Source organism: Bufo gargarizans, chromosome 4 (assembly GCF_014858855.1).
Source record: "Bufo gargarizans isolate SCDJY-AF-19 chromosome 4, ASM1485885v1, whole genome shotgun sequence".
Taxonomy (NCBI): Eukaryota; Metazoa; Chordata; class Amphibia; order Anura; family Bufonidae; genus Bufo; species Bufo gargarizans.
The window spans coordinates 384,247,292-384,274,069 of NC_058083.1; the positions used below are offsets into that span (position 1 = coordinate 384,247,292).

Below are 26,778 nucleotides of genomic sequence, written 5' to 3' on the forward strand. Positions count from 1 at the left end.
AGGATGTTCGCTGCCACGATAGATACGTGCTAAAGTCCATGGTGTTCAGATGGATCGTGAAGCAACCGCACAAAGTTTGTGGACAATTTTGTCCAAAGCACAGTGTAAAGATTATACCATATTTTTTGCTTTAATCAGTATAGATATTGTATATAAAAATAGTGGATAAAAGTATCATACAAATACATAAATGATTCATGTAACTACGCAAGACATATAAAAAAGCATACATTTAGATGGAAAGCTGACAACCATTATAAAAAAGCACTGGTATATCGATCCATTGTATAAAGTCCAGGAGACAGTTCACATTTTGCATTGCAGGACACTTGCAGATTGCACTACCAGAATAGATGATTGTTGCTGGAATGTCCCCAGTTAGCAAGTGATGTTGCACCACTGTCATTTTGTATATCTATTAAGATGGTTTGGCTTTAAAAAGTTTATAAAAATACAGCCTATATATGCTTCACAATATAGCAGTCAATCTCTAACATACCATGGAGTATTTCCAATATGTCTTCTTACAGGACTGGTCTCTTTAAAGGGAACCTGTCACCTCAAAAACGCATATAAAACTGCCAGCATTACCTTTATAGTAGCCCCCAGTCTGTTCATAATCATATGTTTGATCCAGTAGTCTGATGCTCAATCTTGCCGGTCAGCTTCAAGTCAAGGGGGCAGCGGCTTCCTTGCTTCAAGTCAAGGTAAGCACGCCCTCTAACCGTCCCCTCTCTTGTTTGATTGCCTGAACTGCGTCCGGGATCGCAGAAGTCTCACGCATTCGTGGTGCGCCGCTGAAAGCCAGCTAACAGTGGCAGCCGTAGACAGGATCGCACCTTACCAAGGAGCGCATTGCGCATTCGCTAGACTTCTGGCTGTCAATCAAACAAGAGAAGGAACGGTTAGGGGGCATGCTTACCTTGACTTGAAGCAAGGAAGCCACTGCCCCCTTGACTTGAAGCTGACCGGCAAGATAGCGCTGATGGCACTTAAAATATAGTTTTTTTTTTTTAAGCTATTGAGCATCAGACTACCGGATCAAACATATGATTATGAACAGACTGGGGGCTACTATAAGGTAATGCTGGCAGTTTTATATGCGTTTTTAAGGTGACGGGTTCCCTTTAAGGGGATTCAGCACCCTACCTAAGCCTTGTCCACTCACTGTGTGATATTACGTGTGAGTCCTCCAGTGGACGTTCCAGTACTACCGAAGAGATGCCACTAGTAGTGTATTGCAATACTAGCGTGTCTATTGGCTGGAATAGAGAAGATGCCGACACTCCCACTTAAAAGAGTTGAACTTCTTTTAAGAGTAAGCAAGACGATGCAGGGATCTGCTTGTGCTAAAGAAGTGATACTTTCTTACCAGCAGACCCTGCGCTGCTTCTCCAGTTCCCCTGGCTTTGTTTACTGGCTGAAGCAGTGATGTCACTGCAACAGCACATGACTGCTGCAGCCAATCACTGGCCTTGACCACTGCGGCTGATTGGCTGCAGTGGTCAAGTGTTGTCGATGTGATGTCAACGCTGCGGTGCAGGATCTGCCAAGTAAGTAAAGATCCCCTGTGTTGTCTAGTTTCAGGAGGAAACTAGACAACACCTTTCGGTTAAGGGTATGTCACAAATCCCTTTAGAAGCAGATGTGTTATGAGTAATTCCACTGCTGATTGTATTGGGGGATGTCCAGTACACACTTCAAATGCATATTTCAGAGCCTCCTAGCCTAAATAGTAGGGAGGGGGAGAGCAAAGAGAGCAGACATAGCCAGGAGCTGTGCTGTTTATGTGTATAACATGCAAGCCCCAAATGAATGGGACGGTGACAAACATTTCTGCAAAAAATCAGCTACTTGTGAATATAGTGTTATACTGCAGGTTTTTGCTAACTACAAGTTTTACTGTAATTTCACGGTGTTGCCTTAATTGTATGGATATTTTTAAGGATATCTCAGTCTATAATTTCTGTTTATCGTACATAAGTATGTTATGCAAACTGACGAACCGTGTGCTTGTTATTTCTGCAGGCAGCACTGTTTGCCATCCAGAAGCTGTTTGAAGAGGACTACAAGCCTAGACCTATATTTGTGAGTATTAGAGCCAGAGCTCTCAGGCAGGTTTATCCAGTCTGTAGACTCCATATAGGCTTATGTGCACGTAGAGATGTACATAATGCAGTAAATTGTACAGCACATTGAGTTCAACTCTATGTAGTTTTGTATTGAATATGATTTATCTTTTAGCCTACAGGGGAACAGTATTTGGCTTATATCTGCATAGGCTGCTATAAATATATGCTACATGCAATTTGAGTGTATGTAGAGCATCATTAGACACATGTGCAAACTGCTTTTGTACTTTATAAGTGTTATATATATATTTACAGATTATTATATTTTTTTCATTAAACAATTTAGATTTCGGGGACCATTGTAGACAAAAGTGGACGAACACTTTCTGGACAAACAGGGGAGGCATTTGTAATCAGTGTATCACATGCTGAGCCCTTGTGGTAAGAGAACCTGTGTTTGTACTTTTATGTACACCATGTACTTTTTATTTATTTTCTTTATTTATATATTTTTTAAACCAGAAATTGCTAATTCACGATCGTAATTTCTGCCACATCAAGGTGGAATAACACGTATATTATGGCATTGTGGCTTTTGATCAGATTTTTCCATAAATCAATAATCAAAGATAAGAAACATTAAAGAAAATGCCTCTTTCTTCACTTATTCGCCTCTTCTTCTCCCTACCTCCTGCAATGATCACTTTCTCGGAATTTACCGAGTGCAGTCTGTACACTGAAAGATCATAGATGTCTGTGGAGAGAGGGGTGAGCTGTAGAGTGAGAGTGAGAGACACACAGATTCTGCTGCTGATTCTAGTAAGTTTCCCATCTCATCCCAGTCCTGGATTGACAGCTGCATTGCTCAGTATGCTGTATAATGTCCTCGATGCTGCTGCATATGAGGGTGTGCTCCGGAGAGATATGGGAGACATATACATAGCAACTAGACTCTACCCACTATGAAGTGAAGATTAGCGAAAACTGGCAATTAGAAATGGAACTTGCAGAGGAGCAAATCTGTGAAATATGTAGAATACAAGTAATGTTATTGTCAGAAATAATGCTACTCCTCATGTACAGATGACATCTTATTCATTTTTTTTTTTTTTATTTTTTTTTGATGCTTTGTACATCATTAAAACGGTATTTTAAACACTTATTAAATCATTTTTTTTTTAGTCTCACTAGCGGACTTCACAGTGATTTGTTAGATTGCTTTTTATAATGCTTGCACTGAGTGGGAGCAGTGGTGCAGTAACCAGGCACAGCCACTACACGGTGTATGGCGCTAAGTAGTTCTGGTGCCTGGTACCGGAATTAGTAAAAAGAACTGATCAGCGGCAATCCAACTTCTGACACCAGGTACTAATGGTAGGTCATCAATATGTAAATCCTAAAGAACCTCATTACCTTTCTTTATCATATTACAGAATCTTGTTTGTGGCACGTATGTATTCTTATGAAAATAAATTCCTTGTTCCAGCAACTTAATTTCTATTTTGTCTTTTTTTCTTTTTAAGCATTGGCTTAAACTGTGCTTTGGGAGCTGTTGAAATGAGGCCTTTCATTGAAACCATTGGGAAATGCACAACATCCTATGTTATCTGTTACCCTAATGCAGGTAAGTCATTGCTGTAAACTTAATGGGGTTCTTCAGGCTTTGTTAAAAATCCCAGAATCTTCTCACCTGTGGAAAAAAGACCATTTCCTCAGCACTTATCTGTCTGTTCCACCACCATTTGCCGCCGTTTCCGCTGACTGCCTGTGGGCTCTTTTGCTCTGTCCCCCAACAGTTGCATTCCTGAGTCTTCCTTTTCAACTGCATGTACAATATATGCAGCTGAACAGGAAGACTCGGGAGCACATCCGATTGGGACCTGAGCAGATGAGTCTACAGAAAGTCTGAGTACAGCTGATGCAGTGGCATTGGTGGCGCGATAGGCATTTAAGTACAAAGGGAATGTTTTTTCTCTTAAACAGGTGGGAAGATTCCAGGATTTTCTAAAAAGCCCAGAGAACCCCTTTAATGTTGTATACTGTTCACATATCGGGAGATAATGGTTGGATTTTTATTAGCTATTGGTCCTTGTGACTTTTCTGACCTAAGCTTTGATGAAGAACATTGCCCTTTTCTAGGTTTTACATTTAGTAGCACAGCATGAATCTCGCAGCAATACCCCATACTGTGGACACCAATTGCAACCCTGAAACAGACTTTCCAGTGGAAATGGATTTAAAAAGTTGAAATTTTGCCCAATCCTTCCATAATGACTTTTGTTTTTCAGTCATGGTTCCTAGAAATGTGGCTAGGCTTTTCCTTCACTTACGGCAAAGCTTCTGTTATAGGGGTCTGACACCCGGGATCCCTGCCGATTAGTTGTTTGAGAAGGCACGGATGCCATACATTGTGTATCAGCTGTGCTTGGTATTTTGTCTCAGGGCCATTCACTTCAATGGGGCTGAGCGTGATACAGAAGTGCCGGTGCCTTCAAAAAGCAGTTGGTCGGCGGTGTTCTCAGTTGTCGAACCTCGGTATGCCTCTTTTTAATGAGTAGTGGTGCCAGCTATCCCAGTGCAGTAATGAATTTGTGGCTGTGGGTTTGTGAAAAATATTGGTGACAAAATTGCCATCTTGTCCCCTGGCAATCTTAAGGTCTAAAACAGTAATTTCATCTTTATGGATCTCTGCCGTAAAAAATAGACTGAGTTAATTTATGTTCAGTGCATTAACAAACCTGTAGAACTGCTGTTCACTCCCTTTCCACAAGATAAGTACATTATCAATGAACCGGAGCGATAGCAGAATGCATTGGGACTAGTTTGGGGTTGTCTCGCCAAACACCACATTGCGTTCCCACCAGCCCAGGTATAGGTTGTGCACAGGGGGCACATGGGCTACCCATTGCCACCTCCCTGAGCTGGTGGTAGATCTGAGACAAATTCACACAAATTACATAACTTCATTACTGCATTGGGATAGCTGGCACCCCTACCCATTAAAAAGAGGTATACCGAAAGGTCAATACCTTAGGGTATGACACAATTGCAGCTCACTTGATAAATATTATGTGGCTGCAAAGGACCCCCAAGATAGGTTCACAAGACTGGGTTATCCAGCAAAGGTCCTTCATGCGGCTCATCAGCATTCTCTTGGCAGCAACAGGGACAACCTCCTCAATCGCATTATTGCGACTTTTGCTATCACACATGAAGTACGACAATTTTTTAATACCTACTGGGGCATCCTCTGGTCAGATCCTGATGTAAGTCAATACGTGGGAAATGCTCCTTCCATCACGTATTGTAGTGGACGTAATTTTTAAAGGGGCGTTTAGTCCACAGCTTCTTCCAAACACCAAGAACAGAGACTTTGCTAAGAAATGTCACTACGGGTACATACAGATGTGGCAAGTGCATGGCATGTAATTGTATCCTGCAAGGGAAACATTTTACATGCTCACATTCGGGCAAGATTTTTGATATCCGATATTTATTAATTGCAAGACCTCTGGACTGGTTAATCTTACCACATGCACATGCGGAGCCCAATATGTGGGCAAAACCATCAGAGAATTTAGAAGGCGCATTGGTGAGCATTTGGGGGGACATCAGAAATGATAATGACACCCCCGTTGCCAAACATGTGAAGTTGTTTCACAATGCCAACCCTAATGCCCTCAAATTCCAGGGAATTGAAGTGATCAAATGCTCACCAGGAGGGGTGGTGTCCCTGAAGAAAGAGGCAGGTTGGATATTTAGACAATGCACTCTCAAGCCCACAGGTTTGAATGATCAGATCTCATTCGCCTGTTTCATTAATTCATTTTGCCCTTGTCCGTAGGCGCACCTTCCGTCTACGTACAGAGTAACACCCCAGTCAGGGTGTGCATATACAGTTGGTCTACTACACACCATTTAAATACTGATAATCAAAGTATGGCTTTCAATAAGATCAAAATGGACACAGACCAGACTTTCCATCAAGATGGCCACCACTGCTCCTGTGCTGACCCAGGCTGATCCCTTTTGTACCCTCTCCAGGCTTGGCATCTCATCTAGGATTTGGGAAAGTGTGATCCTTTCCTCCCCTTTCTCTCATAGCGATTGTTATGTTTATTGGCCTATCCTGCTGTTATTTTGATTTTATTGAAAGCCATACTTTGATTGTCAGTATTTAAATGGTGTGTGATAGATTTTTAAAAGGGTCTCAGTAGTAGTAGCAGCACTGTGGACATTTGGTATGTGATGCAGATGCATTAAATTTGGGCCCAAATATGTGGGAATTGTCTTTCTTTATGACCATGAGATTAACCATTATCATTTGGGTATTACTACAAGAATATAATCTGATTCGCACACATATTTTTGCCTCCATTTCTGTATTGTTTGTTTTTGGAGTCTTTTTGTTATATGTGGTTCCCTGATGTACTGACCCCAGAGAACGGTTCAGAGAAACCCGTCGGGACAAAGTTTGCATTCCTGGGACATATTGTATGTGCACATTTCTTTTCCACTGGTGATCAAAACCTGGACGCCACTGGTTTATTTGGGAGCATATATGTATTATGTGCCATTATTTTTGTTGTAACTTTATTATTTTCTGATACGTATTTACTTATGACATTACTATTGGACTGTACTAATATTAGATCTCTTCTCGGGTGGCGGTATCTATACCTTGTCAGGGAGATATAGGACAGCCATTCTGTTTTGCTAGTCAGGACCTATAGTTTGATGGGGCAAGTGTGAGGGTGAGTCAATTTTCCTTTCCTTGTCCTGCCTAGCCTCATTGTTATCTGCTTTTTAAGGGCACAAATTTGGTGATTTTTTAATGATAATCAGTAAAGGTTACGTTTTACACTGGTGAAGGTACTCTGTGATTACATAATAATTAAGTTACACTAGTGACTACCTGACATCTGATGTCTATATCTATCAGAACTGTGAAAAATAGTATCCATACAGGTAGTGATTTATTTATATTTAGGATACAGCATCTATATATTTTCCATAAACGGTGGCTTGAGGATCAAAATCCCTTTTAATTTTACCACTTCTGATGTGTAGGGAACAAATCTTTGTCCTATGTTGCCCTGCCATACTGTAACTGTTTCTTAATACTAGGACAAGGTAAAGTAACAGGAGAAGTCTTAACCTGTGGAGGAAGGGTGCGTCCATCATTAATATAAGAGGGTTGTGAAATTCTGGGATTCCCGACACTAATTTCCCAAAAAAAACTATATCGCAGCTTTAAGAAGTGGTGCTCATTTACCTTATATCTAAATGTGCCCGTGCACATTAGATGAATGTCAGCCTGACCCACAATCATCTGATGTGTATGGGGATGTCCAGACTGCAGATTCTGGGGAAAGATGACTTAAAGGGCTTCTGACACCCCACTAAACAGTTTTTTTTTTTGTGTACTTATAATCATTATCCTGCGATATTGCTATACCTTATGTTATTAATAATTTAAAACTTACTTTTATGATATGCTAATTACCTTTCTACCAGCGAGTAGGGCGTCTACTTGCTGGTAGCAGCCACAGAAAATCGCCCCCTCCTCTTGTTGATTGACAGGGCCAGCCGGCTGGCCCTGTCAATCAACAAGAGGAGGGGGCGGTTTTCTGTGGCTGCTACCAGCAAGTAGACGCCCTACTTGCTGGTAGAAAGGTAATTGGCATATCATAAAAGTATGTTTTTTGCAAAATCTTCTGAACGAAAATTATTAATAACATAATGTATAGCAACATCGCAGGATAGGGATTATAAGTACACAAAAAAAAATGTTTAGTGGGGTGACAGAAGCCCTTTAAAGGGAACCTGTCACCGGGATTTAGGGTATAGAGCTGAGGACATTGGTTGCTAGATGGCCGCTAGCACATCCACAATAACCAGTCCCCATAGCTCTATGTGCCTTTATTGTGGAAAAAACCCGATTTGATACATATGCAAATTAACCTGAGAGGAGTCCTGTCCCTGACTCATCTCACATACAGGACTCATCTCAGGTTAATTTGCATATGTATCAAATCGTGTTTTTTCTACAATAAAAGCACACAGAGCTATGGGGACTGTATGGGGACTGGGTATTGCGGATGTGCTAGCGGCGATCTAGCAACCCATGTCCTCAGTTCTATACACAAAATCCAGGTGACAGGTTCCCTTTAAGCATTTTGGATCCTTTTGCGATAGCAACGTATTCCTATCAGCATCTTATCTCCCAAATGAGAAGACATACACCAGCTGAGCGTATGGTGGGGGTCGAGTAGAAGAGCTTTGGCTGTATGGCCACCTTAAAGGGAACTTGTCATCATGAAAATGCAATATAAACTACAGACAGCAGGTTATAGAACAGGAGGAGCTGAGTAGATTGATATATAGTTTTGTGGAAAACTATTCGGTAAAACTTGTAATTTATATATTTAAATTCCTGCTCATTTTGGGCTTTGAAGTCCAGGAGGCGGTCCTATCAGTGATTGACAGCCTTTCCTCTGACTCTATATACAGAGATAGCTGTCAATCACTGATAGGACCGCCTCCTTGACTTCAAAACCCAGAATGAGCAGAAATCTAAATTTATAAAATACAAGTTTTACTGAATCTTTTCCCATAAAACTATATATCAATCTACTTAGCTCCTCCTGCTTTATAACATGGGGCCTGCAGCTCACAAACCATGTTCAACATGACAGGTTCCTGTTAAGAGTTTTGAGAAGTATAGTTAAAGGGATTGTCCTGGTTCTGAGACGAACCTAGACATATCCCCATTTCACCCAGGCAACAGGAACCTGTCATGTTGAACATAGTTTGTGAGCTGCAGTCACCATGTTATAAAGCAGGAGGTATGGGAAAAGATTCAGGAAAAAGGCTTTTAGTTTTTTGGGAGATCCAGTGACGTATCAGGCTCTCCATGGGTAAGCTAGGCGGAGGCTTCTGCCTAGAAGTGAGCCCAGTGACATCACTGGCACTAATGAATGGATGGGCTTTTTTATTTATTTATACAATTTCAAATACATCATAAAAACAGAAAAACACAAGATTATACCTCTATTTCTCGCCCATATTCATTGGGGGACACAGAAACCTTGGGTATAGCTATGTCCTCTAGGAGGCTTTGACACTAGTAAAAGCTGTTAGCTCCTCCCCTGGCAGCTATACCCCCTCCAGCCTGGAAGCGCTCACTTATATACATTAGGTGCCAGTAGAGGGGAGTGAAGCACTGTGAGCGCTTTCTGTACTCGCCCTCCCTGGTCTTCCTTCCTGGGGCCATGGTGACTGTGCAGCGCCGGCCAGAGAAGACAGGGGAGCGTGACTTCTAAAGAGTCCGCCGGACCCGGAGTGGAGCCACCGCGCAGGAGGGTTAAAAAGTTTTTTTTATTTTAAGGTCTGATGGGGGTCTGAAATAGAGGGCTGATATGAGGTCTGAAGAAGGTCTGATGGGGTTCTGACAGGGGCGTACATAGAAATCATTGGGCCCCATAGCAAGAATCTTAATGGGGCCCCACTAACTCCGTCCACTGGCCCATCCCACCACCTGCCCTGGCTTCTCCCCTGCCATACCCCCAGCAGTTGCAGCCGTGTAGACATTAGGAGCTACTTTCACACTTGCGTTTCTATTTTCCGGTATTGATATCCGTCATAGGGTCTCAATACCGGGAAAAAAACCGCTTTTGATTGTCCCCATTCATTGTCTTAGGGCACTGTCCACTATAAGCAGCACACAAGCACAGCTCATTGGGGGGGGGGGGGGGCGCGCTATGGTGGTGCTGGCATAATAGTATACCAGTGCCACCATAGCCCCCCTTACCTTATGAACTGTCAGAACCTCCTAATGCATACCACAGCTGCTGCAGAACATGAAAAGCTTCGTTCACATCTGTGTTGGGGCCTCATTCGTGGATCAAGTCATAAATGCTGGACACAATTTTATAGCCTGGAAGATGGAAACCTGACAGATCTCATCATAGTCAGCGGGATCCGTCGGGTGTTGTCGTCCATGAAGTGCCAGATCCGGAACTGCAGTGATTTTCGTTGATTTGCTCCTATGACGGCAGAACAGCGAACGTCACCAGCACAGATGTGAACAAAGCCTAATACTCACCTCAGCTGCTGCAGAACATTATAATCGTGACAAGGGAACTACAAGTCTCATCATCACCAGATTATTATTGGAAATTAGGGAGCAACACAGGGAGAGGTGAAAGTGGAGAGAACTACAATTTCCAGCATGTCCAGGCTGTTATGATCAGATACAAGTAGATATTACACAGAGTATAAGGCCGGGTTCATATCACCATTTAGTTTTCAGTTCTTCTGATCCGTCAGATGAACAGAAAAATAAAGAAAAAAAATGATCCTGTATTTCAAGTATCAGTTCTGCACATTTGGCATCCGTTTATGCCATGTCGGTTATTTTAGACATAAAAAAGTCCTGCATGCAAAACGGAAAACTAAACTGTGATGAGAATCCAGCCTATGAAAAGAGAACTACAACTCTCAGCATGTCCAGATTATAGGACATCATCTAGTTGTACCAGGTAAGAGCTTTAAAAAGAAATAACTATAACCCCCAGTATGGCCAGACTTATTATGGGGCATCAGTATACATTTAAAAGAGGGGGTATAGGAGGAGAGAACTACAACTCCCAGCATTACCAGCCTGTACTAGGGCATACGTTTAAATTACCTTGAGAAACATATAATACGACAAAACTACAACTCCCAGCTTTTCTAGGATGTTATGGGTTATCCCAGAACACCACTAACCTCTCCTCCAGGCACCACACAGAAGCTCCGCCCCCTCACAGTGATATGCCACAGGTCTTTCACCAGTCCTCTGCACTGGTCACATGATGATGACATCACCAAAGGTCCTTTAGACTTCTGCTGCTCTGCTATTTATTGGCTTCCTGCACTGGTCACATGGTTGATGACATCACCAAAGGTCCTTCTCCACCTCTTACTTTCTCAGGTAGCCATACAAGTGTAATTAGTGGGCGGGGCCTATCCTCCACTGCGGGCCCCCTTCCCCCAGGGGCCCCATAGCAGCTGCGTGGTCTGCCTCTATTGGAGGTACGCCACTGGGTTCTGATATGAAGGTCTCATGTAATGTCCTGATGTGGGCGTCTCGTTTAATGTTTCAGGGGTCAGATATGATGTGTGATGAAAAATATTATTTTCTTATTTTCCTCCTTTGAAACCTGGGGTGCGTCTTATAAAGTGAAACATACGATAATTAGTCTGTTAATTGATTAATTGCTTGTTTAGAGGTCACTTAAAGATTAGAGTTATACTTGGGAGTTAATGAGTTAATATGTTAGCTGCTGCTGTAGTTCACTTGTCCTTGTGGAGTAATTAGTTCCAAAAGGTTATTAGGAGAGTGTACACTATTAGGGTCCATTCACACGTCTGTGTGTTTTTTGCGGATCCGCAAAACACTGACATCGGCGATGTGCGTTCCGCATTTTGCGGACCGCACATCACTGGCACTTAATAGAAAATGCCTAATATTGTCCGAACATAGGATATGTTCTATATTTTTCGGGATCGGAATTGCGGACCCGGAAGTGCGGATCCGCAATTCAGGATCCGGGCAGCACATCGTGCTGCCCCATAGGAATGAATGGGTCCGCAATTCCGTTTCGCAAATTGCAGAACGAAATTGCGGACGTGTGAATGGAGCCTTATAATAATAATAATAAAACCAAGTCTCATGCACTCCCCCACATAGTTCTTATGCATTATCTTCCACCAATAGGACCTCCTCTTCTCTCCTCCCTTGCCAGAAACCTTGTACTTTTCACCTCCAATACTCGCTGACCCCCATCCGTATTTGTCAGCATTTCCACAACCCCGCTCTCTCCCCGGCCATGTGCGGTATACTTTCCTCAGAGGCATGTGGTATGTCAGCTGAGTAAGCTGCTGGGCTGGTAGCGAAAGCAGATCTGATTAGGAGTTAGCCTGCGTTCCCTCATTAACTGTTTATCTGTAAAGAAGGCACAGTCCAGAATCCAGGTTAATCAATTAGGAGTTAGGAGAGTATATAGAAGTCTGAATAAATTAGTTTGGAAGTTGGCGAGCGTTTAATAAGAAAACACAGATTGTCAGTCGGAAAGGCACAGTCCAAAGCACTCTTTTCCTCGCTCATACACCGGAGGAAATACCTCTGACCTCCAACTGCCATCTCCAGCTGGATCTCCTCTCCTCTCAATAGCAGCACACGCGCCGTCCCAGCAGGAACACCGAGCTGAACACTTCAAAAGAGAGAAACAAAAACGAGCGGCACTCACCGATTTGTAGAAAAGGTATTCTTTAATCCAGAGCAGGAGGGGGGTGCATGGCCAGAAGAAGCGCACATACGCGCAAAACTGCTGTCGCTTGATGCTGTGTTTGCACTCCATGCACCCCCGTCCTGTGCTGGATTAAAGAATACCTTTTCTATAAATTGGTGAATGCTGCTCGTTTTTGTTTCTCTCCTTTGAAGATTACTTTGCATATGCACTGCTGCTACAGGCTGAGCACCACCGCATGGCATCACTCCTCGGTATTCATTTCATATAGCACATAGGCTGGTGTGGTGCCACTGATATACCTTTTCTACAGTTTTACCCGAGCTGAACACTGCCAGCAGCCAGCTCTCACCAACTCCTTTACTGCCCCCAAATGGATTCAACTCCCCACTGTGTCGCTTCCAAGGACGCTGCGCCAGGCTGGATTAGGCTGGGCTGAGCAGGTCAAGCGGGACTGAGCAGCCTGTACCCTGGCCTCTGTCATGACGTCTCCACCACCTCATGTCCCTGGCTTCTCCACATGGCCTGCAAGATCCGGATCAGTTAGCGGAGGCGGGGGGCGGAGCTTAGTGTCACGCGTCAGATGCTCCATAATCAATAGGCGGGCTTTTAGTGCTGCCCTAGCCTGTGAAACAGCTATCACCAATCAGTGCCGGTGCCTAGCAATGTAAAAAATATGAACAAACAGCCCTTGCCCTGCGCAGGGCAAGAGAGTGCATTGGAGCATGAAATGCTCTGATGCTCATTTCAGGGGTGCTGCCTGGGTGAAAATAGGGATATATCCGGATTCAGCTCTAAACCCGGACAACCCCTTTAAAAAGGGAAGGATGTTGTGTTATATCGGGCACTAAACCATCTGGGATTTTTGGGTGAAGGAGCAACTAGGTACCTGGCAACATGGATTCTTCCCGTCTTGTCCCACTGACTACTGTATGTTATTTGTACTTTACTGTAATAATTAATTTTTTTAATTAATGTTTTTTTTTTTTTTTTTTTTTTTTTTTTCCATACTTTTAGGTCTCCCGAACACTTTTGGTGGTTATGATGAAACGCCAGAAGTGACAGCTAAGCACATTAAGGTAACCTGACTGATGTATAGTATGTGCGCGCGTGCTGTCATGATGTAAAAATGTTTGTTTGGCAGTTTTAGGCCAGGTTCACACATGACTGGTGAGCTGCGGATTTCATACAGCATATCTGCAGCGTCCACACACTGCATAGAAACGCCTCAATGTAAATTTTAACTGCAGAGCAGATTTGAAATCGACAGCATGTTGGTTTATGCGTCAGATCTCTGCTGCAATTTCATCCATTGCGGTGGAGAGGGTGAGGTTCACTGGCTTCCCGCTTTCTGCTGGATTTTCAGTCCCATTCGAACCCAGCATTAAACTTCAGATTTTTCTTTTTCACAGATGCTACACATAATAATGTTAATTTCATTTTCAGGACTTTGCCATGGATGGTTTGGTGAATATTGTTGGTGGCTGCTGTGGAACGACTCCAGCACATATCAGGTAAAACTATGGAAAATAATGTGTTTTATTTATTTTATTTCTTAACATTTCTTTATATCACGATAATAACTTTAAATGTATATTCCGTGTTTCTGCTTTATCAGAGAAATTGCAGAAGCAGTGAAGCATTACAAACCAAGAGTCCCTCCTTCCACTGTGTCTGATGACTGCATGCTGCTTTCTGGTATGTCCAACTTTACTCCCTATTCCCTCAAACCTTTCTATCCTGCGATCTGACACTACTTTCAGTGGTTGTTCCATCCAGTTTACACACTCACATGTTACTGTGGCACATGTGGCCACAGTTGCTCAGTCACATATACATTTTGGCACTATACAGCATATAGCCTAGTGGTAGACCAACTGCCATGATACTATCTAATGCCCCTTCCCTGAAAAGGAATGTGGTGGAAAGTACACCATGCACTGAGCTTTTAGGAACATACTGTAGGGACATGTTTATTAAGACTGGGGTTTCATGCTGCAAATTTAGTAAGGGGTGCATGCCATTTTATAATTTGGTGTGTCTTTTGTAGCGCGTTTGCGGTATCATTCAAAGTAGAGGATGGGGGATCTTCTAGGTAGAACATACACCGCAGGGCATAATCTTGGTTTGGAGGCAGAAAGGCAAATAAAGGTGTCCTTCTACCTTCCGCTGGCTATATTTGGAATTGAGGGGTGCCGGACAGCCTTTTCAGCATATGTGGTGATGGACTGAAATCATGCCCACCACTACGCGGCCTACCTGGGCTGGACATCGAGCAGGCAAGGGCCTGTAGTGGTCCCTCAAGATCCATGTAGCTTCTGGAATAAACGGATGTGGGTTGGAGCAAGAGAGAACTGCTTAGTACTGGCCCAAGCTGTTCTAAAGACAGAAAATAAAATCTTTAGACTGTTAATTCATTATGTTTTGGCCACGTCCTTCCCCGATTAGCCACGCCCACTCCCCCCCTCACCACTTTTGAAAAGAGTTGCAAATTTCAATATGCCTAAATTTGCGACTTTGTCATTAAAGTGCCGTGAAATTGTTAGTAAGGTTGCTCACACGATGCTCTTGCTATGATTGCAATGTGCAGCACATCTCATGGCTATAGCATTGGGGATCCTCTTGTCATTTATTTTAGTTGTGTTTTATATTTTTATAGTGTTGTCATAAAGAATATTTTGGGGAAATTGTGAGGTGCCTGGGGCTATGGAAATAGTAAGCTGGCATAACTATGCCGATTTTGTATCTCCTATTGAAGTGAATGACAATTAAGAGTAACCTGGACCTACCCACATTTTCACCCCTCTGGCCCCTGTGATATGAGCATTGGAACATTTCATGCCCCGATGCTCTCCCTTACCTTTAAGCTGGATTGTGCAGGGCAAGGGCTTGTTTGTTGACCTCTGCACGATGCTAGGTGGAGGCTTCCACCCAGCAGTGTATTTGGTGACATCACCGGCTCTGATAGGCCGGCTTTAGTGGTGTCATAGCCCTTTTACAGGCTAGGTGAGCGCTAAAACCTGCCCATCAGTGCCGGTGACATCAGCAGGCTCACTGCTGGGTGAAGCCTATGGAGAGCCCGGTACGTCACCGGAAATGCAAATGCCTTTGCGCTGTGCGATTCAGCGCAGGGCAAAGGAGAGCATCTGAGCATGAAATGCTCTGATGCTCATATTAGTGGGGCTGCCTCTGTGAAATTGTGGGTATGTCCAGGTTCAGCTCTAAACCTGAACAACTCCTTTAACAGAAAAGGATGGCCTGATTGTCTATTTCTATAACCCCGGTGACTACTGCACAGGATGGGTGACCCGATCTTGGCCATGATTGACTGAGATAGGAATACACCTTTAAATTTGCAAAGAATTTAGGACCATAAAACTAGATTGTTTAAAGGCCATGTACACCTTCGGAGGCAATTTTTGTTTGATTGCATTTTACTGATTTTGGGTTAAAATTTGTTTTTGCAAATGGTCTTTGTTAAAAATATGAAAACGTTCTGTCACAGAGTTAACTGTGCGGATCATCTAATAAGGCCTCATGCAAACGACAGTATTTTTTCACGGTCCGCAAAAACGGGGTCCGTAGGTCCGTGATCCGTGACCGTTTTTTTCATCCGTGGGTCTTCCTTGATTTTTGGAGGATCCAGGGACATGAAAAAAAAAGTTGTTTTGGTGTCCGCCTGGCCGTGCGGAGCCAAACGGATCCGTCCTGAATTACAATGCAAGTCAATGGGGATGGATCCGTTTGACATTGACACAATATGGTGCAATTGCAAATGGATCCGTCCCCCATTGACTTTTAATGTAAAGTCTGGAGTCTCTTTTATACCATCAGATCGGAGTTTTCTCCAATCCGATGGTATATTTTAACTTGAAGCGTCCCCATCAACATGGGAACGCCTCTATGTTAGAATATACTGTCGGATATGAGTTACATCGTGAAACTCAGATCCGACAGTATATTCTAACACAGAGGCGTTCCCATGGTGATGGGGACGCTTCAGGTTAGAATATACAAAAAAAACTGTGTACACGACTGCCCCCCCCCCCCCCCTGTTTTTAACTCATTGGGCCCCCCCCCTCCCCTGTAGTTAACTCGTTGGTAGCCAGCCCCCCCTCCCTCCCCTGTAGTTAACTCATTTGTAGCCAGTGGGCCCCTCCCTCCCTCCCCTGTAGTTAACTCGTTGGTAGCCAGCCCCCCCCCCTCCCTCCTCCTGTAGTTAACTCGTTGGTGGCCAGTGGGCCCCCCCTCCCTCCCCTGTAGTTAACTCATTGGTGGCTAGTGGACCCTCTCCCCTCCCTCCCTCCCCCTCCTAATTAAAATCTCCCCCCTATCATTGGTGGCAGTGGAGAGTACCGATCGGAGTCCCAGTTTAATCGCTGGGGCTCCGATCGGTAACCATGGCAACCGGGACGCTACTGCAGTCCCAGTTGCCATGGTTACTTAGCCAATTTGTAGAAGGATTATACTTACCTGTGAGCTGTGCTGTGTGTCCGGCCGGGAGCTCCTCCTACTGGTAAGTGACAGGTCTGTGCGGTGCATTGCCTAATGATCTGTCACTTACCAGTAGGAGGTGCTCCCGGCCGGACACAGACATCGCAGCTCGCAGGTAAGTATGAAGCTTCTACAAATTGCTAAGTAACCATGGCAACCGGGACTGCAGTAACGTCCCGGTTGCCATGGTTACCGATCGGAGCCCCAGCGATTAAACTGGGACTCCGATCGGTACTCTCCACTGCCACCAATGATGGAGGGGAGATTTTAATTAGGAGGGGGAGGGAGGGGAGAGGGCCCACTGGCCACCAACGAGTTAACTACAGGGGAGGGAGGGGGGCCCACTTTCCACCAATGAGTTAACTACAGGGGAGGGAGGGGGGGCTGGCTACCAACGAGTTAACTACAGGGGAGGGAGGAGGGGGGCCCACTGGCTACCAATGAGTTAACTACAGGGGACGGAGGGAGGGGGGGGCGGCCGCACTGGCCACCAATGTGTTAACTACAGGGGGGGGAGAGGGGGTCTGCCCCCTGCTGCCAGGCAGCAGGGGGCAGTCATGTACACAGTTCGTAGTATATTCTAACCTGAAGCGTCCCCATCACCATGGGAACGCCTCTGTGTTAGAATATACTGTCGGATCTGAGTTTTCACGAAGTGAAAACTCAGCTCTGAAAAAGCTTTTATGCAGACGGATCTTCGGATCCGTCTGTATGAAAGTAACCTACGGCCACGGATCACGGACACGGATGCCAATCTTGTGTGCATCCGTGTTCTTTCACGGACCCATTGACTTGAATGGGTCCGTGAACCGTTGTCCGTCAAAAAAATAGGACAGGTCTTATTTTTTTGACGGACCGGATACACGGATCACGGTCTCGGCTACAAAACGGTGCATTTTCCGATTTTTCCACGGACCCATTGAAAGTCAATGGGTCCGCGAAAAAAAAACCTGAAAACGGCACAACGGCCACGGATGCACACAACGGTCGTGTGCATGAGGCCTAACCCTCATCTCTAATCTTCTAAGAGGTCATAAACACTTAGGGCTCTTTCACACAAGTGGATGCCGTGCGGATAATCTGCGTGAAAAAGTGCCAAGCCCCGCTCTGGACAGCAGAGACACGGAGTGTTAACATGATTGATAATGCTCTTTGCCTCTCTGTGACCTTTTTACTACAAAATCAAGGTTGAGATAAAGTTGTCACCGTGATTTTGTAGTAAATAGATCACAGAGAGGCACAGAGCATTATCAGTCATGTTAATGCTTCGTGTCTCTGCTGTCCATAGCGCAGCTTGGCACTCTTTCATGCAGCGGATTACCCGCACTGCATCCGCTTGTGTAAAAGAGCCCTTATTTGAGCCACATTATCAGTAAGATAAGAACTGAGCTATAAGTGCTCATAATTGTCAGAGCAGAGATGAGATGTGAGCTCCTGGTCTGACGGAGAAGACAGAAAATCCAAGGGTTGCTAATAGAGCATCTCAGCTATGTACAGAAAAAAGGGCTTCACATTTTTAATAAAGACCAATTGAAAAAAATATTTTTTTTAGTGCCAAATAAGTACAATGCAAAAATAATTTTAAAACAATTGCCCCCAAAGGTGTACATAGCCTTTAAAGTTGGATGTACACAAACCTTTCTGTGTGTGCCATAGTGTTCTGCCTAAGTGATGCTTTTATAAATTTGTAAATTGGGTTTGATTTTCCTTGCACAGGTTTGGAACCGTTTAGAATGGGGCCTTATACTAACTTTGTTAATGTTGGGGAGCGATGTAATGTGGCTGGGTCAAGAAGATTTGCCAAGCTCATTATGGCTGGACATTATGAGGTAAGATGTGTAGGAAGACTTGTTTAAAAAAAAAATATATATATATATATATATATATATATATATATAAAAAAATTATATTTTTACACACTGTATTTTTCACTTTATAAGGTGCACTTGATGATGAGAAGCTTTTGAGGAGGAAAATAAGAAAAAAATTTTTTTAACCAAAAGGTGTGCTTTTGGTGGGTTTTGAGCTAATGGGGGATCTGTGAATGACGCACTGTTATGGGGGATCTGTGAATGACGCACTGTTATGGGGGATCTGTGAATGACGCACTGTTATGGGGGATCTGTGAATGACGCACTGTTATGGGGGATCTGTGAATGACGCACTGTTATGGGGGATCTGTGAATGACGCACTGTTATGGGGGATCTGTGAATGACGCACTGTTATGGGGGATCTGTGAATGACGCACTGTTATGGGGGATCTGTGAATGACGCACTGTTATGGGGGATCTGTGAATGACGCACTGTTATGGGGGATCTGTGAATGACGCACTGTTATGGGGGATCTGTGAATGACGCACTGTTATGGGGGATCTGTGAATGACGCACTGTTATGGGGGATCTGTGAATGACGCACTGTTATGGGGGATCTGTGAATGACGCACTGTTATGGGGGATCTGTGAATGACGCACTGTTATGGGGGATCTGTGAATGACGCACTGTTATGGGGGATCTGTGAATGACGCACTGTTATGGGGGATCTGTGAATGACGCACTGTTATGGGGGATCCGTGTCTGTGGGTGACACTGTTATGGGGGGGGGGGGGGCGCGTCTGTGGGTGACACTGTTATGGGGGGGGGGTCGCGTCTGTGGGTGACACTGTTATGGGGGGGGGGTCGCGTCTGTGGGTGACACTGTTATGGGGGGGGGCGCGCGCGTCTGTGGGTGACACTGTTATGGGGGGGGGGCGCGCGCGTCTGTGGGTGACACTGTTATGGGGGGGGGGGCGCGTCTGTGGGTGACAGATATAGCATCTTATGCTATATTTGTGTCATTCACAGATTGTCGTCTCTTCCCCCATAAGTGTCCCTGTGTAAATAGTGACCCGCACAGGGCCCCGCACAGCAATCTTCATATGTAGTAGTTATGTAATCCTAATTAAAGTAGTGCAATCCTCAGCAGTAGTACCTACTATTAAACTAACGTAGCGCTGTGCAGCATTGTGGCTGGTGATGTATCTGTGTCAGCAAAGTAAAATGGCTGCATTCGCTTTATAAGACGCACTGCCATTTCCCCCCCACTCTTGAGAGATAGATAGATAGAGATAGATAGATAGATATATATATATCTATCTATCTATCTATCTATCTCTATCTCTATTTATATCATTTAGATGTTACCTCGCATTGTGCAAGGAGTAATTTTTGCCATAGGTGATGTAAAAAGTGCGTTGACTATATCAAGATAAATGCTTATTATAGTTAGAACTATAACTTCTGATGAAGCATTAACCACAGTTAAGGAGAGGTTTATCAATTTAATACAGTCAGTTTTGTAGGAGTCTGTGTTTACGTAATTTATGCCAAATTTATCACGTTTCATAGTTGCACTTAAGCAGCTTGACAGGCTAACCACGGTGACTCTCACAGACTTTTCAAAACTACAGGGAGTGCAGAATTATTAGGCAAGTTGTATTTTTGAGGATTAATTTTATTATTGAACAACAACCATGTTCTCAATGAACCCAAAAAACTCATTAATATCAAAGCTGAATATTTTTGGAAGTAGTTTTTAGTTTGTTTTTAGTTTTAGCTATTTTAGGGGGATATCTGTGTGTGCAGGTGACTATTACTGTACATAATTATTAGGCAACTTAACAAAAAACAAATATATACCCATTTCAATTATTTATTTTTACCAGTGAAACCAATATAACATCTCAACATTCACAAATATACATTTCTGACATTCAAAAACAAAACAAAAACAAATCAGTGACCAATATAGCCACCTTTCTTTGCAAGGACACTCAAAAGCCTGCCATCCATTGATTCTGTCAGTGTTTTGATCTGTTCACCATCAACATTGCGTGCAGCAGCAACCACAGCCTTTCAGACACTGTTCAGAGAGGTGTACTGTTTTCCCTCCTTGTAAATCTCACATTTGATGATGGACCACAGGTTCTCAATGGGGTTCAGATCAGGTGAACAAGGAGGCCATGTCATTAGATTTTCTTCTTTTATACCCTTTCTTGCCAGCCGCGTTGTGGAGTACTTGGACGCGTGTGATGGAGCATTGTCCTGCATGAAAATCATGTTTTTCTTACCTTGCAGACTTCTTCCTGTACCACTGCTTGAAGAAGGTGTCTTCCAGAAACTGGCAGTAGGACTGGGAGTTGAGCTTGACTCCATCCTCAACCCAAAAAGGCCCCACAAGCTCATCTTTGATGATACCAGCCCAAACCAGTACTCCACCTCCACCTTGCTGGCGTCTGAGTCGGACTGGAGCTCTCTGCCCTTTACCAATCCAGCCATCTGGCCCATCAAGACTCACTCTCATTTCATCAGTCCATAAAACCTTAGAAAAATCAGTCTTGAGATATTTCTTGGCCCAGTCTTGACGTTTCAGCTTGTGTGTCTTGTTCAGTGGTGGTCGTCTTTCAGCCTTTCTTACCTTGGCCATGTCTCTGAGTATTGCACACCTTGTGCTTTTGGGCACTCCAGTGATGTTGCAGCTCTGAAATATGGCCAAACTGGTGGCAAGTGGCATCTTGGCAGCTGCACGCTTGACTTTTCTCAGTTCATGGGCAGTTATTTTGCGCCTTGGTTTTTCCACACTCTTCTTGCGACCCTGTTGACTATTTTGAATGAAACGCTTGATTGTTCGATGATCACGCTTCAGAAGCTTTGCAATTTTAAGAGTGCTGCATCCCTCTGCAAGATATCTCACTATTTTTGACTTTTCTGAGCCTGTCAAGTCCTTCTTTTGACCCATTTTGCCAAAGGAAAGGAAGTTGCCTAATAATTATGCACACCTGATATAGGGTGTTGATGTCATTAGACCACACCCCTCCTCATTACAGAGATGCACATCACCTAATATGCTTAATTGGTAGTAGGCTTTCGAGCCTATACAGCTTGGAGTAATACAACATGCATAAAGAGGATGATGTGGTCAAAATACTCATTTGCCTAATAATTCTGCACGTAGTGTAAATGATTGGTGTCAAAATGAAAATGTAGCAATTTGTTGCACAGATAAGCCCAAAAAGTTGTAAAGACTTATTTTGTGACTATTTGAAGGAACAATTCGGCACTGCAGGGCTTGATATGGCATTGAATGGACTCAAACTGTCATTCATTAAAGGGTTTCTACCACTTAGGTGTCACATATTTAGCTGTCAGACACTAGCGATCCGCTAGTGTCTGCTCTGGCCAACCATCCTAATATAATTGCTTTTGGGCCGGTGGTTTGGCTAAAAAAACTACTTTTATTAATATGCTAATGAGCCTCTAGGTGCTATGGGGGCGTCATTAGCACCTAGAGGCTCCGTCTACCTTCAGAAACTGCCGCCGCCCAGCGCGTCCCTCCAGCCCGCCCATCTCCTCCTGAATGCGATCCTCCTTGTGAGCGCCTGTATTCGGCGCATGCGCAGTAAATGTCTGACAGCTTCCCTGCTCAGACATCTCCACTGCGCCTGTTCCTCGGAGCACTATGGCGTCATCGCGCAGGCGCAGTGGAGATGTCTGAGCAAGGAAGCGGTCAGACATTCACTGCGCATGCGCAGAATACATACGCTCACAAGGAGGATCGCATTCAGGAGGAGATGGGCGGGCTGGAGGGACGCGCTCGGCGGCGGCAGTTTCTGAAGGTAGACGGAGCCTCTAGGTGCTAATGACGCCCCCATAGCACCTAGAGGCTCATTAGCATATTAATAAAAGTAGTTTTTTTAGCCAAACCACCGGCCCAAAAGCAATTATATTAGGATGGTTGGCCAGAGCAGACACTAGCGGATCGCTAGTGTCTGACAGCTAAATATGTGACACCTAAGTGGTAGAAACCCTTTAAATAGGGTTTCTGGTAATGTCAGCCCTTTATTGTACATGGGTGATATGGAAGACCCCACATTTGCACCCTTCATTTCTCTATCCACGAGGTCAGAAAACCAGTACAAAGAACAACTTGTAGTGTGAAGGGATCGGCATCTTAATACATGAAGTCTATGGATGTAAATGCATGCTGTGTAATATTGCTTCTCCTGCAGAAACCTCCCTGCAATCCATCTATCGTTGTGAGACATTTCAGGTTGTATTCTAGCAGCGTTCTACTAAAATGAATCCTCCTGTGCTGTCTTCACAGGAAGCACTGACCGTTGCAAAAGCACAAGTAGAGATGGGGGCGCAAATCCTTGACATCAATATGGATGATGGAATGCTGGATGGCCCCAGAGCCATGGCACGGTTTTGTAATTACATTGCTTCTGAACCCGATGTTGCTAAGGTAAATTTTTTATTGTGCCGCCAAGGAGAGTAACATAATACAACCGAGAATTCATTCAAGCGGTTTAATTGTGTGTTTAACCCCACAGGTACCACTGTGTATTGATTCGTCCAACTTTGAGGTGATTGAGGCTGGGCTTAAATGCTGCCAAGGGAAATGTATAGTAAACAGCATCAGTCTAAAAGAGGGAGAAGAAGACTTCCTGGCAAAAGCGAAAAAGATAAAAATGTTTGGAGCTGCGGTGGTGATCATGGCTTTTGATGAAGTGGGGCAGGTCTGTTTTTTGTGTTCGTATTCTCTGGTTGGTAGATCTGTCACGAGGACAGTCTAGGGAAACATGGATTGTAAAGTCCAGCCTGTCTGAGCTAATGCTCGACAGACAGAATAGTTGACCCAAGTGTTAATGTGTCATCGGGGGAAATAGCTACTGGTGCAACACTCACTGGCTGACTGCTATCTGGTATGTATGGCCAGTATAGCAGGGGGATGAGGAATTCTGCGTTTCTTAGCTTTACATTAAAGTATAACTGTCAAATTATATTTTTTTTTTTTGGGAGTATTGGATTGTGGCGATTAATATCTCCTTGGTGGCCCTATTTCAACTTTTCACTTTGTTTTCAATTACCCCTTAATTCCACATTTTTGTTCCCTGTACTGCCTACTTTTACCTGTGCTTAAAATCAGGTTGCTATGCAGGGTCCGTCTATGTGTTGAAAGACGGAGGACGCAGAAGCAGGCAGCGTGCAAGGTCAGATTACTGACAGCCAGGGACTGTAAGTAAATGATCAAAGCCAGGTCCTCCCCAGCAGCTGATAACAGTGCCTGGGCTGTGTGCACTTCTCCCTGTCCCTGCGCTTGGCAGATGCTCCCTTACTCAGCAGACTGGGACAATGCAGAGTTGAAGCAGCGCAGACCAGGGAAGGGAGATCTGCCATCTGCTCAGTGTATAAATGAAAGCAACATGTAGTAAGAGGACCCCTTTGTGCTGCAGGAGATTACTGACTCCGGTTACTGACACTCTTGGGGGGCTATTGTTACTGGCTAGTGAGGGCAGGCGGGATTAGCCTCAGGGTGAGGGCAGTGGCGGCCATCTTAGGCTACTTTCTCACTCACGTTCAGAGCGGATCCGTCTGAGACGGATCCGCTCATATAATGCAGACGATGGATCCGTTCAGAAGGGATCCGTCTGCATCATATTGTAAAAAAAAATTCTAAGTGTGAAAGTAGCCGCAGACGGACCTGTCCAGACTTTACATTGAAAGTCAATGGGGGACGGATCCGTTTGAAAATTGAGCCATATTGTGTCAAATTCAAACGGATCCGCCCCCATTGACTTACATTGTAAGTCTGGACGGATCTGTTTGGCTCCGCACGGCTAGGCGGACACCCGAACGCTGCAAGCAGCGTTCAGGTGTCCGCCTGCTGAGCGGAGCGGAGGACAGACGGTGCCAGACTGATGCATTCTGAGCGGATCCGCATCCACTCAGAATGCATTAGGGCTGGACGGATATGTTCGGGGCTGCTTGTGAGAGCCTTCAAACGGAACTCACAAGCGGAGCCCCGAACGCTAATGTGAAAGTACCCTTAACTGAATAGTGAGATTGCAGTTTTATGCAGACTGGTTGCTAAGGGCTGAATCTTATTAAATATGGGGTAAGTCAGTCTAATAGGAACTGATTCTGGAATAGCATGTTATTAGCAACTACATATATGAAAATTGAAATTAGGGTCTAAGTGTGACAGTTATCCTTTAAAAGGGTTATCCCATTAATTTTAAACTTTTTTTTCTGGAAGACTTTATTCCCTTCTTGTGGGTGGGCAGCAGCTCACTTGACAGTCAAATGTCTGTGTCCCACAAGATGCATTGCAGTTAGCTGTGGTCAACCCTTTTCATCCTGTGCATATAGTATGTTGCTTCCCCACAATTTCCTTCTGTGCTGTCTAGAGAAAGGTATGGGTATATATTTGTATGAATTTAGAAGCAGGGATGAATGAATGAAAAGTGTCTGGGTACTTCACTATGAGATCACTACGCCAGCGTTGTGGAGAGGGAGGGAACAGGGAAGCTCCTGAGCATGTGAGTCCACCACTGAATGCAGGAGAAGGTGGACCAGAAGTATAAACAGCAGGGGGCGCAACCAGAGAGGAAAATGTAATGTACATTAAAAAAATATTTGTATTGCAGTACTTAAAGAGGACCTTTCACCGATCCTGACATTGTGAACTAAGTATACAGACATGGAGAGCGGTGCCCGGGGATCTCACTGCACTTACTATTATCCCTGGGCGCGGCTCCATTCTCCTGCTATGCCCTCCGGTATCTTCAGTCACTAAGTTATAGTAGGCAGAGTCTGCCCTTGTTCTGCTGTAGCGCTGGCCAATCGCATCGCAGAGCTCACAGCCTGGGAGAAAATAACCTCCCAGGCTGTGAGCTCTGCGCTGCGATTGGCCAGCGCTACAGCAGGACAAGGGCAGACTCTGCCTACTATAACTTAGTGACCGGAGGGCATAGCAGGAGAACGGAGCAGCGCCCAGGGATAATAGTAAGTGCAGTGAGATCCCCGGCGCCGCTCTCCATGTCTGTATTCTTAGTTCACAATGTCAGGATCGGTAAGAGGTTATCAAAGACCTATAATGCCCCCCCCCCCCCCCCCCCCCCCCATATGTCCGGGCCCCTCACACGGATAGTACCTGCTTCTCCGGGGTGAGGGATGCAGCCAATAGCAGGCTGCAACAGGAAAGAGCCTCCCTAGCATAGCGGGTGACGCTAGGAGACTCGTCCCCGCCGTGGCTTGCTATTGGTGTCTGCTATAGGATTGAGCTGCTATACAGTGCACAGCCCTGTGTTAATATAGTATGAAGAGGCTGCAATGGCCCCTGCAAACGGCTGATCGGTAGGGGTGCTAGGAGGGACCTAACCTAGTCTGTATCAATGACTTATCCTAAGGATAGGTCATCAATGTGTCGGTCCTAGAAAATCCCTGTAGTTTCACAGTACAAGCATATGCATATAAGAGATGAAAAACTGTGAAATATTTAATATGCTGAAATCGGAGCGTGTGTCCGAGGGATCCTAACATCCTTTAAGATGTATAGACCTTTGTAAATGTGCCTATATTTCATCTTTGTTTTCATTCACACAGGCTGCGGACGCCGAGACCAAAATCAGCATCTGCACAAGAGCATACAACCTCCTGGTTAATAAATTGAGGTTTAACCCCAATGATATAATTTTTGACCCAAATATCTTAACCATTGGCACTGGCATGGAGGAGCATGACAAGTATGCCATACACTTTATTGAAGCTACTAAAGCAATAAAGGTAAGTAGCACCGGACCTGAAGCATTCAGTTGAATGGAACAAGCACTTGCATTATTGACGCTTTCTCGTTACTAGTAATACTGGGTCTAATTTATTTATCTTTATTGTTTGTCTTATTGTTCACACCAGTCAAAGTTTATAAATTTTTGTATTTTACATTGATGTGTATGGATTTTAGGATACATCCTTCTTTCGTGTAAAAGTGTTGCAGGTACAGTATGCACTGCAACAAAGTAGAACAGTTCGCATGAGTGGGACTATTGACTTTTTTTTAGGGAAAGCGATCTCGCGTGCTAGAACTGTCATGTTATT

At 44.4% G+C, this 26,778-nt stretch overlaps 1 protein-coding gene across 2 annotated transcripts in view; it reads left to right on the forward strand.

Annotated features, from left to right (window-relative positions):
- The window catches only part of MTR (5-methyltetrahydrofolate-homocysteine methyltransferase), a 123,558-nt gene that overhangs the window by 31,606 nt on the left and 65,174 nt on the right, over positions 1-26,778 (forward strand). For both annotated transcript variants that reach the window (XM_044289004.1, XM_044289005.1), the window contains 10 exons: positions 2,029-2,088; positions 2,419-2,513; positions 3,596-3,696; positions 13,385-13,446; positions 13,814-13,881; positions 13,986-14,065; positions 18,578-18,690; positions 23,003-23,143; positions 23,232-23,417; positions 26,287-26,466. In XM_044289004.1, coding sequence (XP_044144939.1) covers positions 2,029-2,088; positions 2,419-2,513; positions 3,596-3,696; positions 13,385-13,446; positions 13,814-13,881; positions 13,986-14,065; positions 18,578-18,690; positions 23,003-23,143; positions 23,232-23,417; positions 26,287-26,466 — 1,086 coding nt within the window. The remainder of the gene's footprint in view (positions 1-2,028; positions 2,089-2,418; positions 2,514-3,595; positions 3,697-13,384; positions 13,447-13,813; positions 13,882-13,985; positions 14,066-18,577; positions 18,691-23,002; positions 23,144-23,231; positions 23,418-26,286; positions 26,467-26,778) is intronic.